At 51.4% G+C, this 14,773-nt stretch overlaps 4 protein-coding genes across 4 annotated transcripts; 2 read left to right on the top strand and 2 right to left on the bottom strand.

Moving 5' to 3' along the window:
• Positions 1–776: 776 nt before the first annotated feature.
• Positions 777–2,762, bottom strand: PSV08DRAFT_405951 (amino acid permease/ SLC12A domain-containing protein). The gene is made up of 3 exons (XM_014220411.2): positions 2,229–2,762; positions 2,106–2,167; positions 777–2,052 (listed from the first exon to the last, which is right to left on the bottom strand). Exons 1-3 carry the CDS (start codon positions 2,711–2,713, stop codon positions 941–943), a joined length of 1,659 nt encoding a protein of 552 aa, XP_014075886.1. The 5' UTR covers positions 2,714–2,762; the 3' UTR covers positions 777–940.
• A 2,076-nt stretch (positions 2,763–4,838) lies between these two features.
• Positions 4,839–6,631, top strand: PSV08DRAFT_382967 (nucleophile aminohydrolase). Its single transcript, XM_014220410.2, has 2 exons — positions 4,839–5,356; positions 5,473–6,631. Exons 1-2 carry the CDS (start codon positions 5,143–5,145, stop codon positions 6,315–6,317), a joined length of 1,059 nt encoding a protein of 352 aa, XP_014075885.1. The 5' UTR covers positions 4,839–5,142; the 3' UTR covers positions 6,318–6,631.
• Positions 6,632–7,994: 1,363 nt separating this feature from the next.
• PSV08DRAFT_405949 (snare associated Golgi protein-domain-containing protein) lies at positions 7,995–9,828 on the top strand. Its single transcript, XM_014220409.1, has 4 exons — positions 7,995–8,421; positions 8,515–8,588; positions 8,684–8,870; positions 8,978–9,828. The coding sequence occupies exons 1-4, from the start codon at positions 8,268–8,270 to the stop codon at positions 9,571–9,573; spliced, it is 1,011 nt and encodes a 336-aa protein (XP_014075884.1). The 5' UTR covers positions 7,995–8,267; the 3' UTR covers positions 9,574–9,828.
• A 934-nt stretch (positions 9,829–10,762) lies between these two features.
• On the bottom strand, positions 10,763–12,532 carry PSV08DRAFT_232765 (major facilitator superfamily domain-containing protein; the record flags this gene model as incomplete). The annotated part of the gene is made up of 6 exons (XM_014220408.2): positions 10,763–10,928; positions 10,986–11,600; positions 11,663–11,875; positions 11,948–11,987; positions 12,043–12,323; positions 12,375–12,532. 6 exons carry the CDS (start codon positions 12,530–12,532, stop codon positions 10,763–10,765), a joined length of 1,473 nt encoding a protein of 490 aa, XP_014075883.2.
• Positions 12,533–14,773: the final 2,241 nt, after the last annotated feature.

Genomic DNA, 14,773 nt, shown 5'->3' with positions numbered 1-14,773 from the left:
GACTATTTGCTGGAGAAGCCGCCCATTGCCAATTGACGCTTATCAACGTTTGGCCGGTCAGTATAGTCGTGTGGCCCGGGCAATAAACGAGCATGAGACAGTGGCTTGGCGACGCCCATGACGACGGTCTGGTGGCCTGGCGACAGTGAGAGTCAGCCATCGCTAGGCGTAGGTCATGGCTGCACAAGCGCTGCCAGAGTCGCACTACACGAGAGTGGCGCATGCGACAAGGAAGAATGCAACCTGGTCCAGGCGTAGAGTAAAGCGACGTGCCGACTGGTAGGATTGAGGGTGTGGCTGCCGACAAACCGCAGGCCTTATCCATACCCGGTAGCCGCTTCCGAGTTTTCCGAATCAATCTTCCGACCAACAGCCATGGGTGCACTGCGCATCTACTCGTACACAGATGTCAAACCGGAGATAGGCAGCAGGACAGGTCGTGACAGTCTCTAGCGCCATGGCCATGGCTGAACGTGGCGCTGTGTGGCAAAGCCTAAGCGTCGCGGGGGAAAAGTAATCGATATCGAAGACCTGGCTAGATTCACAATCGCGTGCAAGTCACATGAACATTTGCCGCATGGGTAGTGTCGCGTGTAGGTGTACGGCCATGGTGGCGTCGCTTCGGCTGGTCGCAATCGGGTGCCAAAATATCAGTGTTGCTTGGGTTTGGGAGTGGAGATCGGAGATCGGAAATGGGCCTCGCTGTTTGTCGCAATGGGATATAGCAGAGGTCGTCAATAATCGCAAGTCGCCACCAATCGCAAGGTGCCACTATGTTGTTGCTGCAAAAGAAATGGGTATTGGATTCATCTGGACATGTAACCAGCACCTATGGGCTGTTCAAAAGACCGGTCTAACCATCTAGGTTAATATATCATCAAAAACCTTACTACGCACCATTCACAGTGCCAAACAAAGAAATGATGCTAATCAGATCATCTTAGACAGCACGCTTGTCAACAGGAACATTGCGCTTCAGGCCAATGAGCTGAAGCATCTCCGTCCAGAAGCTGACGGGTGGGGTGATGAAAGAGGCCTCGTAGGCGTCAATGAGAGGAGCATCCCAGACAAGGTCAACCTCGTGCGGCGCTAGCCACTTGGTCTTCTTGACCACTTTCCAGAAGATGAATAGAACCGGGGCAACCATGACCATGGTGTAGTAGGTAAGGAAGGTCTCGGCAGTGAAGTTGCCGGGCTTGAAGGTACTGTAGCCATAGACAAAGACCACGCAGATCTCGAAGCAGAGAGCGAACCAGGTGCCGTAGGGCTGGAAGTAACCGCAGTATGGGAGCGTCTTGCGGTCTAGTCCTTGGACCTTGCATGCCTTGTAAAAGGCAAGGTAGGTGCCACACATGACAATGAAGTTGATCAAGCCTCCAGCGGTAATGATGTTGACGAGCCATTTCAGAACCTTTGCTGAGTTGTCCGACAGTTGCAGGAAGGACAAAAAGGGGAAGATCATGACGACGAAGAAGCAGTAGATGGGGACACCATTCTTAGTGCACTTGCGGAAGATCTTGGGGGCACGACCCTCAATAGCGAGCGAGTACAAGCTGCGAGTGGCGCAGTATGTGTACGTGTTTCCAGCAGAGAAGATACTCGTGATCAAGAGGGCGTTGACAAGGTGAGGAAGGCCGTTGATCTTGAGGTTGCTCATGGCAATGACGTAGGGAGAGGCAGCCGCGCTCTTCTCGCCAGACTTGACCACCGACTCGAGCTGTGGGTCGTTGTAGGCTACGACGACACCAACGCAAAGGGCACCGAGGATGAAGAAGGCACCGAATCGGAAGTAAACAGTCTTGAAGGCCGACTTGATGTAGACACGAGGGCGCTTGGCCTCACCAGATACCATGGAGATGTACTCGGGGCCAACGATACAGAAAGAGGCAGCCCACAGAGCACCGAGGAATCCTTCAAAGCGAGCGAGGGCGGTAGTGCCAGGGATGACGCCAGGGTCACGCCAGTAGCGGAAGCCATAGGCATCGTGCTGAGGATTGCCACCGACCATGGTAATAAAGGTGAAGAGGTAGAGGATCAGGATCAGGACAACCTCTGCACGACAGGTTAGTTGTCTGTGCTATTCACAGTTGGGCAAATCTACTTACTGCCACCTGACAACCAAAACTCGGCTTCACCATAGGCCTTGACAGCCAAGATGTTACAAGCACTAGAGTAGGGTTAGCGGCCTTGTCCCGCAAGGGAAAGTGTAGTAGTGTAGGGTATCTTACGCGTAGAGGACAATGACTGCGGCACAGACAGCAGCGACTGGAATGTCATCTCTCCAAAATTTTAGCACAACATTAAGAGCCGTTATCTCAAACGGAATCAGCAGGGCTTCATAGAAGAAGAAGTTCCAGCCAGCCATGAAGCCGAGGGCTTCGTCGACCCAGTGTCCAGCCATACGGATGAAACCTCCGGAGACGGGCATGAAGCTGGCCATTTCAGCCATGGCGTTGTTTACGAGGGCAATGACACACGAATATCCAGCGTAGGCGATGAGAATACCGAGGGGACCGCCAGAGTTGAGGGCACCACCGATGGACACGAACAGGGCAGTACCTATGGAGCCACCAATGGCAATGAGTTGGATTTGACGGTTACCCAGATGACGCTGCAAGTCATCCGAGTTGTCGGTCATGTCGCCATGTTGGATATCGTCATTGGGGGCCGACTCGCGGATGAACTCGCCAGAATACTTCTTTTCTTGTTGCATGGTTGCAAAGGGGGATGGGTTGTCGCTTAGGCAAAAAGGGCAATTGTCGCTAGGGAGCAGTGGGAGTGGTCGCAATGGAAAGTCGCTTTAGGTATGGGCTAGGCTAAGCTGGACTGGGCTGGGTTTGTCGCTGGGGAGTAGAGGGCTGGGGAGGGAGGCCGACTATCAGTCGCGTGTGGGGGAATGGAGAGAGGGCGCAGCGAGGGCTACCAAACGAGTCGCACTGAAGAGCAGTGGACGAAAGGGAGGGGGAGGAGGTAGGGGCGACAGAGGAGAGAACCCTTATCACCGACCAGGCCCTGGGTGAAGAGCAGGGTCTTTATAAGTTACTACAGGTGGGAGCGGGACATAAGGGCATTGCCTTGCCTGTGGGTGGATCCTCGCGGTGGTGAGGGCTGGGATACGACGAGGAGCCGAGAAGGGTTTGGCGGGGCGCTAGTACGGCGGTCTTGGCTAGCCTGTCCGGGCCTAGCTGCGCGTACCCACTATGCTGGGCATGGCATCGACGGCAGACGGCACAGCACAGAGTTTTCACACAAGGCCGGCCGTGGGCAACCCCGCTCGTCGTGTGGTGTGCAAATGCGCCATGGAGAATGGCTGGGCCGTTGTGGGTGTATGGTCTACTAGAGGGCGGGCTTGCGTTAGTGACCCGGGGTGGGCGACAATTTGCCCCAGCATGAGAGTGGGAGCATCCTGCCTACCAATGGGTTGCCGCACCTAGAGTAGCTCAGGCACTCGAACAGGCGACCAGGGCCCATGTCACCGGCCGCGCGACGACAGTTTGGGGAACGTAATCCAGTCTGGCGGAGGACAAGGCTATGGATGGATGGATGGACAGATGGACAGATGGGTGCGTTCGCACGCCGCCGAAGCGTGCTAGTGGATGCATCGCAGCATGTCGGCAGGTACTGGGCCCCTAGCAGTACCCCAAGGCTGGGTGCGGGCGAGCGTAAGAGAATGAGGGCGAGAGCGGGTGGGGGTCTATCGACATGGCTGGCAAGCGGCTCGCATGTTTTGGGAGAAAGAGGGAGTTGGATGCGACGGGGCGTCGTAGGTGCAGGCACAGGTGAGCTGCGAGCTGTGAGCTGATCGGGAGCCGCACCAGTGTCAAAACCGCTGGACCGACTCTCGGCTGATAACAGGGAACAGCACCGCAAGTGCTTGAATCAAGTCTTGTGCATCGCAAGCGTTGAGAGATTGACGTTGCTAGAGGCCGAGCAGACACAAATCAAACGACGGCATCATGGCTGAGAAGTGCCGAGCCAAGCAGGGCACGGCCGTCGCGTCTGCGAAGAGTTGCCGTCGATTCGCTTGGAGATACATGTCGTTTTACCACTACGAATACTTTTTAGTCGTCCTCCAGCTCAGCTCACGCGACCATGTGACTTGCCTAACTGTTTCGTCGTCTATCCGCCTCGGCATGGCCCCATGGCTGGCCTGGGCTGCCGTCATCGTGCAGCAAGTCACGTGTCGGCGGCAACATGGGAACATGGGGACGGTCATGTGACCATGTTGCACATGCTCTATACTACTCGAACCACATAACTAGCTGGTAACATTACATAACACTAAGAGTAGGTGTAGTGCACTTCACATCGTCTACCTACTAGTCCTCCTGGCGCTTTTTGTCCAGCCATGCGCATGCTCCACGCCATCACAGATGCCACGAGCTCACCTGCAGGCAATCGCCTTCCAGAAGCTGTCCATCACCCGCATCCCATAAACCTTCGGGACCAGCCGACATGGTCTACTCTACACTGCAGCCCTTTGAGGCATGCACTGCTGCTTCGTGATGCAGCAGCGATACTACATACTAGTGCATATGTCCATCCATCCATACATGCGTAGGCGCTTCTTATCGACAGCCTGCCCCGCTCCCGCTGCCTGCCCCGCAATGCCACATGGCATGCCGCTTTCCTTTTGCTTCACGCCTCCACCACTGCCATCTTGCTCCATCCTGCAATGTGCGCCACTCCCAGTACCATCTGAGTGTAGCATTGACCCTTCAAGGTATAGTCACACAAACCCATCTCTAGTCAGCACTACTTTCTGCGTCTTTTGATCCCCGCTCTCCGCCCTCACCGAGCATCTCTGACTTGGTTTTTCCTTGACAAAGTCTTCTTTACTGGCCCATGATACCCGCTACAGTACGCCTCCAGCTGTGCTTTTAACCAGCCTCGCCTACAACTGGTAAACACGTCAGACAGACTGCGTTGTTGAACCTGCCGTGCGACACACCTGCCGATCAAATCTATTCATCGCACTTTCCTGCAAGAACCACCCCTCCCCGTTCGAGTACATGGATATATAACTTGCTCTTGACCTCGCAAAAGTCCTACGTTGTTCCATATACCAAAAGACAAACAAAAGAAGAGGAGAGTTGCCACCCCCAAATCATCATCATCATCATCATCATCATCATCATCATCATGTGTCGCTGGTTTGCCTACATCTCTCCTACGGAGCCATGCCTCCTGTCTGATGTCCTCATAACCCCCGCCAACAGCATCAGCAAGCAGTGTTCCGAGCATTATCTGCCTAAGCTTCTCCCACACAATGACGACAAAGATCTCCATGACGCCCCCGATGAGCTAATGCGTATGCGAAACTCGCTCTTGAACATGGACGGCTTGGGTATTGCATGTAAGTGCAAAGTCTTCTTGATAACAAAAGCTATTCTTTGATGTACCTTAGCTGCCATTCGAGCACGTTTTACGATTTGGATGTTTTGCTCGTCATTAGCTTACAAGCTTCCTCAGGGTACACCGAGGCCACTTCCTCATACTTGAAGCACGTAGAAGGCCCACGCCCAGCCCTCTACAAGTCACAATCTCCACCCATCAACGATTTCAACTTCAAGTCTCTCTGCCAAAACACCGAGGCAAAGTGTGTGTTTGCCCACATTCGCGCGACCAGCGGCAGTGTTGTGACCCAAGTCAACTCGCACCCGTTTGTCTTTGGCCGCCACGTCTTTATGCACAATGGAGTCATTTCCAACTTTTCCAGTATCCGTCGAGACATGACGGACGAATTCTCCTTTGACGCCTACTGCAATGTGCTGGGCAGCACCGACTCGGAACACGCCGCTGCCATGTATATGACATTTCTGACCGACGGCGGAGACAAGGAGAGCTGGGAGAAGTCGTACCCACTTGAGAAGATGCTCGAAGCCATGAAGAAAACAGTAGTCCGTATCCTCGAGCTGCAGCACGCCAAACTCGGCGATGCAAACACGCCAAACTCTCTCAACTTTTGCACCACGGACGGCAAGAGAATGCTCGCCATCCGCTTCCGGAACCACGCTACACAGCAGCCGCCCAGTCTCTATTGGTCTGAATTTGCCGGCCGTACACTAAACACAAAGTACCCGGGCAACCCAGATAGTAAGCAAGTAGAGAATCTCGAGGCATCGCTCGAGGAAGAGCGGATGGGCAAGCACACCATTATTGCCAGTGAGCCTACCACGTACGACGAGAATGAGTGGCACTTGATCAATGCCAATTGCGCTCTGATGGTGGATGAGGACGGTATCGAGCGAGAGGTCAAGATTGATTATGACCCTTCGTTGAATGCGCGGGATCCAAAGTATGATGGTCATGCGTAATGAGTTACAGTGAGAGAGACAATGAGGTTGTAATGAAGTCGGCCATCATTTGAAATGAAAATTACATGTAAATATGGCAGACTTTGCTCAAGCGAAGTGCTTTGCCTACACCAATAGATATTCAAATGCCAAAAGAATAAGAAAATCCTCAACCAAAATGTACAGGAGTCAAAGATTTGTTCGACGAGAACAATATTGCAACATAAATCGACAGGGTCCAAAGGCTATTCACACGGTCAACTCTTGTAAACGGAGAAGAAGATCCGTGTTAAATGTTGACATGTGTAGCTAGGTAGCTAGGTCACGATCTTCTTCTCTTAAGTATCAGAATACTTGGGTAACTTTTCACATGTGCAAAGCAGTCATGCATAAAAGCACTTGTAAACTTTAACCATGAACGACCGCTGAAGGTTTTACCGGGAGTTCGTGTAGTAAGAGGGGATGCGTCCTTGAGCTACTGATGACTGAGGGGTATCGTCAGTTGGTTGGTTTCTAATACTTACTTGCGTTATCTATCATGCAGCTCCTGCTCTTTTCCAACATTGGGAACGAAAGGATACGCTGATCTCGAAACTTGTAGTTGCTTGCATGTGGGTCAGTTGGTACGACGGACCACACGTACGCGCCATACGGAAAATCACATGGACCGAATAAAAAGGGTGGTACTCAACGTGTACAGAATCCGGTACCGAGTTCTCCAACGTCAGTGTAAGTGTAATGGTGATAACGTCCAGCGGCTATGCATTTAGCCAAGATGAAACGAGGAGAAGCAACCAAATGTCGATGATGCGGGTATCACATCAACACTTGTCGGTCGCTGGGTGTCGGCGGACAAATGACACATTTCGTCCGACCGAAAGCCGAAACGTACTGTTGCGAGCGCGACAATGTGAGTATGGTGGCTGTGCTAAGCAAGACGAACACGCGAAGTGGCTGCAAGGTTTCCTTGCTCTGTACAAGCACATCATGTGTAACTTGTTTTGAAATAAGTATCAGGAAACCAAGCAACAGAAAAAAACATGTGAGGTGGCTGATATAAGTCAACGAAGACGGTTCCTGGCAGCCAACGGGTTGCTGCGGGACGGAAGGAGAGTTTTGGGCGCAATACGAAGTCGACGTGTGCACCTGGGGCGGGCTGCAGGGACAGGTCATGGGCCTTTAAGATTGATTGGGAGGGCGCCGCCCGCTAGAGTGATGACGATGACGACGCTTCTTCGCATTGCCCACAATTCTGCCAACGGTCGTAATTATAGCGATCATCGGCCGTCCAAATATAAACAAACATTGGATCTGACGTGGGTCGCGCTGCACCGCCTCTGGGGTGAGGCTATCGTGGCAATGGATACGAAGGCGCTCCCGCAAGAGCAGCGGCCAAAGCACGGACAGGACAGGACAGGGCGCCAAAGTGTCGGGCAACGGTTGCAGGCGACAGCCGGACGTGGAGATTTGAAGAAGCGCAGCAAATGTGCCGTCGCAAACGATGTGCAGGCGGGGATGTAGGGCTTGATAGGTTTTAAGCCCGCGTCTGCAGGTGTTGATCTCCCGCGCCAGTGTCTCACATAGCAACGTTTGGGCGCGTCGCCATTGGTCCGGGCGCCGATTACGCGGATGTGGCTATGCCGGTTTCATGCCCGAGCCCTTGATACATGATCCTTCTCCCCTATCCTCCGTCGCGCCACAACCACCACCACCAACATCACCCCTCTCTTCCCTTCTACCTCCCACCCCCCACCCCTTCTTCTTCCCCACGAATCGCCCGTTGCCCGGATTTTCCTTCTTCGACACCAAAAAAAAAGAGGCGCTGCCCCAGATACAAACTCGCCCGCGACCCGAGCTTCCCGCCCAACTGGACTTTCGCTCCGTCGCCCATTTCCCGCCCGCCATCTGGTCCCTTGACTCGCCAAAAATATCTTTCCCGCTGGACAGGGCCACCCACATACCGCGCCCGCAATGTGGTTCCGCAAGAAGGACAGTGACATTGAAATGTCGGGCATGATGGAAGCCGAGCAGAAGATGAAGACGAAGAAATCAAACGGCCCTCCCGAAGAGACAGAATACCAAAAGTTCGACTGGAAACGCTTCTTCCTCGCTCCAAAGTACATACGTATGTTGACATGTGTCACCCCCTGCTGATCCCCGTTTGCCTCCCATCCCCCTCCCACTGCATTTTTTATCTTTGCTGACACTGGGAAATTAGCATGGCACATATTATTCATCGTCATCGGCATCATTACTGTCATCATCACCATCAAGCACGACGAAGTTGTAGCAGTACGTCCCTCTCTTTTTTTGGCTCACCGCATTTCCCTTTTTTTTTTAACTTTCGGGGAGCCGGTGGGACCCACGTGACTGACGCATTACACCAGAAACTACGACCGTGGTCGGAAAAAGTCCGTGACTTGCCGGCAGGATGGTTAATACCCATTGTCATTCTCGTCATTATTTCTTTCCCGCCACTCTTCGGTCATGAGATTATTGCGCTGCTGTGCGGTGTGGTCTACGGACTCTGGATCGGTTTCGCCATTGTTGCAGCGGGCACTTTTATCGGTGAGGGTAGGTTTATTGTTTTTTCTTTTTTCCGTTCTGCTGACCCCCGAATTTCCGGCCCTTTTTTTTCTCTCTCTCTCAAACGTTGGCTGACCATACTTTTTGCTCCGCAGTCGGCACTTGGTACGCTTTCAAATATGCTTTCCGCAGCAAGGCCCTGAAATTAGAACGCACAAATCTTAATTACGGTGCTCTGGCCCGTCTGACGCGTGACGGCGGCTTCTTCATCGTCCTTGTCATCCGACTTTCGGCCATCCCAGCACATTTCTCCACGGCCGTCTTCTCCACCTGCGACGTCAAGTTCTGGCATTTCGTCGTCGCAACCTTCTTCTCGCTCCCCAAGCAAATCTTCCTCGTCTACCTCGGTGTGCTGCTCCTGCAACAAAGCAACGACGATGTCATCAAAACGGTCATGTTCACCGCTGTCTTCATCATCACCATCGCAATGGGCATCTGGATCTACCTCAAGATGCGCACCATCAAGAAGCTGTTACTCGAAGAGCAGGAAATGCGCCGCGTCAAGAAGGCCGAGGCTGTCGAGCTCGTGCCTAGCCCTGAGAGTGCGTACCAGAGGCGATATGACGAGGAGTCTGCGACAGAGTGGGCGCCCATGCAGCCAAAGCAGGTTAGTAGGCCGATGGAGCGGCGGTACGATGACGATCATGGAGATTGGGCCATGCAGCCTACACAGCCAACGAGAATGGTTTGAGGAGGGGGCTTCTTCTTCTTTCCCCCCATTTCCATTCCCTCTCTCTCTCTCTCTTTTAACATTTTTTTTCTTCCAACACACTTGAGAAGAACTTGTTTTTTTCCATGCTCTCCGTTTTGTACCAACAAGAGAAAAAAGACTACAGGAGTAGTTTTTTTTTCCTCTCTAACTGCTTAGGATTTATTTAGGTATTGGTAATGGCATAATGACGTTATGAATTATTTTTTTTGGTTGAATCAAAGAAAGAAAGTTTTATAATTCTCTTCCTCTTCCTCCTCCTCCTTCTTCTTCTTCTTCGGTTGTTTTTGACCAAAATATCACAAACGTGAATCCCCGTTTCTCTTGCATTGACGCAACTTGTGGAGAAAAAAATATTTGATTTCAATGCAAAACGTCTATTGCTATCTTTGGTTAACGTTGGGCGGAACAATGGTGGGGGGGGGGGGGGGCCTGGACCCTGGACCCCCCCCCCCTCTCTCTCTTCTTCCCCACTCGTTCTGGACCCACACATATTGCCATTGCGGAAACTTGGGGGAAGGGGGGTTGTTTGGCATGATTTGTAGGGTTCCCCTCCCCCAGCCCTTTTCTTTCTTTTTACCCTTTGCACTCATCAAAAGATGCGTTATATTGAAAGCTTCCTGAAATGGATTTTGTTTTGTTTTGTTTTTTGTTATGAAGATTGGGCGTCGTTCACACTTGCAATTGTTTGTTTCTTCTCCGATTGGACTTTTTCGCATTTCTGGTTTCTCTCTCTCTCTCTCTCTCTCTTTTCTTTTTCTCGGGTACTTTCTGAGAGAGAGAGAGAAAAAATGGGTAAGATGGAGAATATGAAAAGTCGTGGGAGGGAGAGAGTCTGATGGCAGCAGGGCGATCGGGACAAGCTTGATGTGAAGAATTCTGTTTCAGCATATGTATATTTACTACTTACCAAGATACGAATTAGACCAGGGCGTAGCAAGGAAGAGGAATGGGTTGCGAAATAAATGTGGAAGTTTTCCGTGAGACTAGGTTTTTTTGTCAACATTCGTCCATGTACAAGTAAGTAGTATGTGTGTGATTCTAGTTCTCCTTTCTTCAAACAAGAAAGAACGTCTACAAATATGTGTATGTGTATGTGTGTGTGTGTGTGTGTGTGTGTATATACACCGACTCGCTGAACAAAACAACCATCCATCTTTTTAATAGTGATTTAGGTAGTGTATCTAAACCACGGTACATAATCCGCAAGTTCGCTCTCCATCGCCTTCTGCTCCTCTGTGAGTTCCTGGTGTCCCGTCTCGAGCGCAATCTTGTCACGGCGCGCATTCTCCATGCGGAACCAGTTTGACATGAAGAAGGTGAGGAAGAATGCCATGCTATCAGATGAGTTAGCAACACGATACTTTAGTCAAACTACGTTGTAGAAAACTCACCTCACAAACCCAATCAAAATACTATGACCAGTAATGAATCGCGGTCCATCGCGCGAAACATAGACGTACGATGCGATGATGCCACCGCAGTTGCCGCCCATGACCTGCATTGCAATGCCTGTCCCGCGCTTCAAGCTGCCGCCAATGTTACCGCTATTCCACGCCATGCCGAGCGGGATCTGCGGGTAGATGCCAATGGCCGCGAGGACAGTGCCTGCGTACTGTACGCTGGGCGCGCTCGTAGCAGCGAGCATGGCGAAGCCGGCGATGGCGATGAGTTGGAAGACCATGAGGAAGATGCCTCGTTTCTTGACGCGGTCAGCGTACCATGACGCTGCGATTGTGAAGACGCAGGCGCAGACGTAGGGCGGGACACTCATGAGTTGGGCTTCGTTTGCGGTGTAGCCCATGTTTTTGATGATGGTGGGGAGGAAGAGGGCGAAGGAGTAGATGGGGCAGAAGCCCGCCATGCAGATGAGCATGAAGATGTAGATCTTCCAATCCTTCAAGGCTTGGTAGACGTACTTCATGTTGAAGTCGTTGGAGAGGTGGCCGGAGTCTTCGCTTAGGCGGCGCTGTACTTCCGTACGCTCTGTGGAGGTGAGGAAGCGGGCGCTAAGAGGGTCAGTACGTTGTTATAGATGACCCATTGGTTGAGAGGGGAAGAGGTGACTTACGTGGCTGGGTAGTCGTAGATGCACCAGTATGCTGCCATGGAGACTAGAATACTCAATAGACCCTCTAGGATGAAAATCCAGGACCATGCCGCCCGTCCGCCTACGCCAGACATTTCTGCAATGCCTCGTGCAAGGATGCCACCGAACGCACCGGCGAGAGTGGCGGCACTGAAGAAGAGGGCCATTCTGAACCCACACTCATCTCGCACATACCTAATAGAAATTAGCTGTAACCTAGACTAAAAAAAACCAAGGCTCCACCTCCAGGTCTCAGATGCAACTTACCATTGGGATATGTAATAGTTTACGCCGGGGAACAAGCCCCCTGGAAAACAGTTAGCGGTTGTATGATCGTACGTGGTGATGGGCGAATAGGTCACCTTCGAACACACCGAGGAACACTCGTGTAGCCATAAGCCCCGAATAGTTCTTGACAAAGCCCTGCAGAATCATGGACAGCGACCAGAAGAACATGATGAAGGTAAGCCAGATGGAAGGCCGAGTGCGCTTCATCATCATGTTGGACGGTATCTCTGCAGCAATGTAGAAGGGAAAAAGAACAGCGAGACAATCATTGTACTGAAGGCCATGCAGGTTGAGATCTTGCTCAAGGTGATCGAGACGAGCATTGCCTATATTAGTACGGTCGAGGAAGCAAAGTCTGGACATCTGTGAGAAACAGAGAAAACAACAGTTGAGATACGAAACCTACAAATAGATGAGAGACATGAAAGGAATGAGATGCCAATCAAGCTTCCGTAGTAGCTTCTTCGTGCCTACTTCATCAAACCCGTTTGTCTCTACATCCTCAACGGATGTACCAACTGATACAGGAACGACGGTAGTGTCGTGACCAGTCTTTTCTGCCATGGCGACCAAGGATGCTCGAATTTCCTAGCAAAGGCCTCGTCCTCAGGCAAGGGCTGAGTATCCTTCAAGTACTCATTGTGCTCTACGCTGATGAATTTTGCAGATGCATGAGTGAGACAGTGCATTGTCGCCGTGCAGTACCAAGGTTCCAGACTTGCTGTCTTTTTGCAAGAGGCTACAGTAGTGTAGCACGCCTATCTTGCCTCTTGCCCACGTTGGTAGTGATACCCCGAGCTCAATATGCTCGTGTCACGCAAGAAGAGCTCTCAGTGGCTGGATGGTGCAGGCACCTCGACCAAATTAGCCGGTGAGGCGAGAAAGCGGCTAGGGCTTGTCTGGGGTAGCCAAGGCGTAATCTGTACGTTTATCTCTGCCATGTCAAGGCTTGTAGCTAGCGAGCGCAACGGTAAAGCTTGGTTGGCTAATCGCTGAAGCTTGTGTACGTGGGCTGACATGCATGCGGATTTTGGTTGTATCTGGGAAACGGTCATGTCAGCTTCATCAGATAGATGTGCATGAATCTCATTCATATGTAACCATGGTAGACTTTGTGAGCAACAAGATTAGTCCAGATAAATTTAGCGCTGCATGCCTGTCAAAAGATTAGGGCAAAGACAGGGTTTCGCCCTGCGCGCACTAAGTTCTTTTCACGAAATCGGATCTAGCACATCCCTCGGCGGTTAACGAGATCCAGAGCGATCTGGAAGCCCTAATTTTAATCGAGGCCTCCTTCCTTCTCCTGCAGCACTAGTCCATGTCTGCTTTGTCTCGCCAAGCATTTGATGCAGTACGGTGAAGAAACATATCTTTCCCGTGGCCTTGGGCACACTGCTGAAAAAGGGTATTGTGCCGAGAGGGATCGATTTTCCTGGAGCTGCAGGAGGATAGCATGACAACGCAGAGAAAGCGTTTCAGAATCAGACGGGTGGCAGTGGTAGGTGTAGTGGAAGAAGAGGCACATAATGGATGTGATGACCTGTGTGATTCGCACCAAGGTGAGCTGGTCGGTTTCGATGCTCTTCAACGTCGGCTTGGATGTGAGCATAAAAGTATGAAAAAGTCAAGCCAGGTTGAGGAATTGGTGTTGCTTTTAAACTTTGATTGTGTAAGGTGTTTTGAGGTTCTCTCACAGAGTCACTTTCTTGACGCGGCTGAAATGTGTTCTGCTCAAGTTAATCACGAGTCTCAATATTCGTTTCCAAAGCAGAGAAAGAAAATGTTCTCTTTGAAATACTTCACTAGTGAAAACTGTCCAACCGTTGGCGAAGATGATCAACCAAACTGTTGAAATGTGACGATTCAAATTTGTAACTGGTTAGGAGGCTGGATACGCCCATACAACCAGTGAAGCGGCAAGTAGTCTACAAGCAAGGGCAATCGTTTTTTGAGCGTTGCACAGAAGACAGAGTGTTTGTAGCGAGCAGGTATCATTCGTTTGTAGAGGTCCGGCAAGCCGCTACAAGAAATCACCCTGCTGTTGACATATTGGCGACAGGCGTGTGCAACGATGTCAGCGCGATGGATCGGTCGCCCTGTGTTCCGTTAGTGCTTGGATAGCAAACATGGTTAGTAACTGCCTTGTCGGAATGGCCCTGACCATTTTTCCATGGGCTAGTGGCGGTGATGCAAGACAAATGTGAATTCCAAAATGGGCTGAATTGAGAAACCACGAAGTTCCCAGTGTCTAGCTTCCCCATGGTTGATCTGGAAGAAGTCATTCAAAGTCAACTCTATGGTCACTATCACCAGTCTCATCATCGTATTTGGGGAATTACGAAAAGTGTGTACCCCGCTTGTCTTTTGTGAAACCCAATTTGCTGACTGCCCAGGATAGCCAAATTCTCTTTTCCGGTTTAATGGCTTATCCCACCAATGGCATGTCAGCGTCGCCGTCATCTTTGCCCCCTTAAAAAATATCAACCCCCAGAAGAGTTGCGATGGCCATGTGTGCGGAACGATAGACCGGAGCGGCGCTGGTTTGTGATGTCAGAGTGCATCCAGCGCGAAATACCTGCATTGAGCGGCAAGCCAATAGTTCACGGGCTGTGAATTAAGGCCAAAGCCGAGTGTGGTCCTGGATTGCGAGGGTCAACTTGGGAGCGTACGCATATACACCTATATGCCCCTCTCTGCAAACATGGGGCAGATCTGTCTTGCCGATCCTATGCCAATCCGCCTCCAATGTGCCTACTGATCCGCACGCCACTCAGGAGCCGTTAAGATTTTACTGTAAGCTGTCTT

The sequence above is a fragment of the Bipolaris maydis genome (genome assembly GCF_028858645.1).
Source record: "Bipolaris maydis strain C4 unplaced genomic scaffold PSV08scaffold_18, whole genome shotgun sequence".
Lineage (NCBI taxonomy): Eukaryota > Fungi > Ascomycota > Dothideomycetes > Pleosporales > Pleosporaceae > Bipolaris > Bipolaris maydis.
The sequence above is the reverse complement of the archived record's forward strand: the minus strand, read 5'-3'. Positions and strand labels throughout refer to the sequence as shown.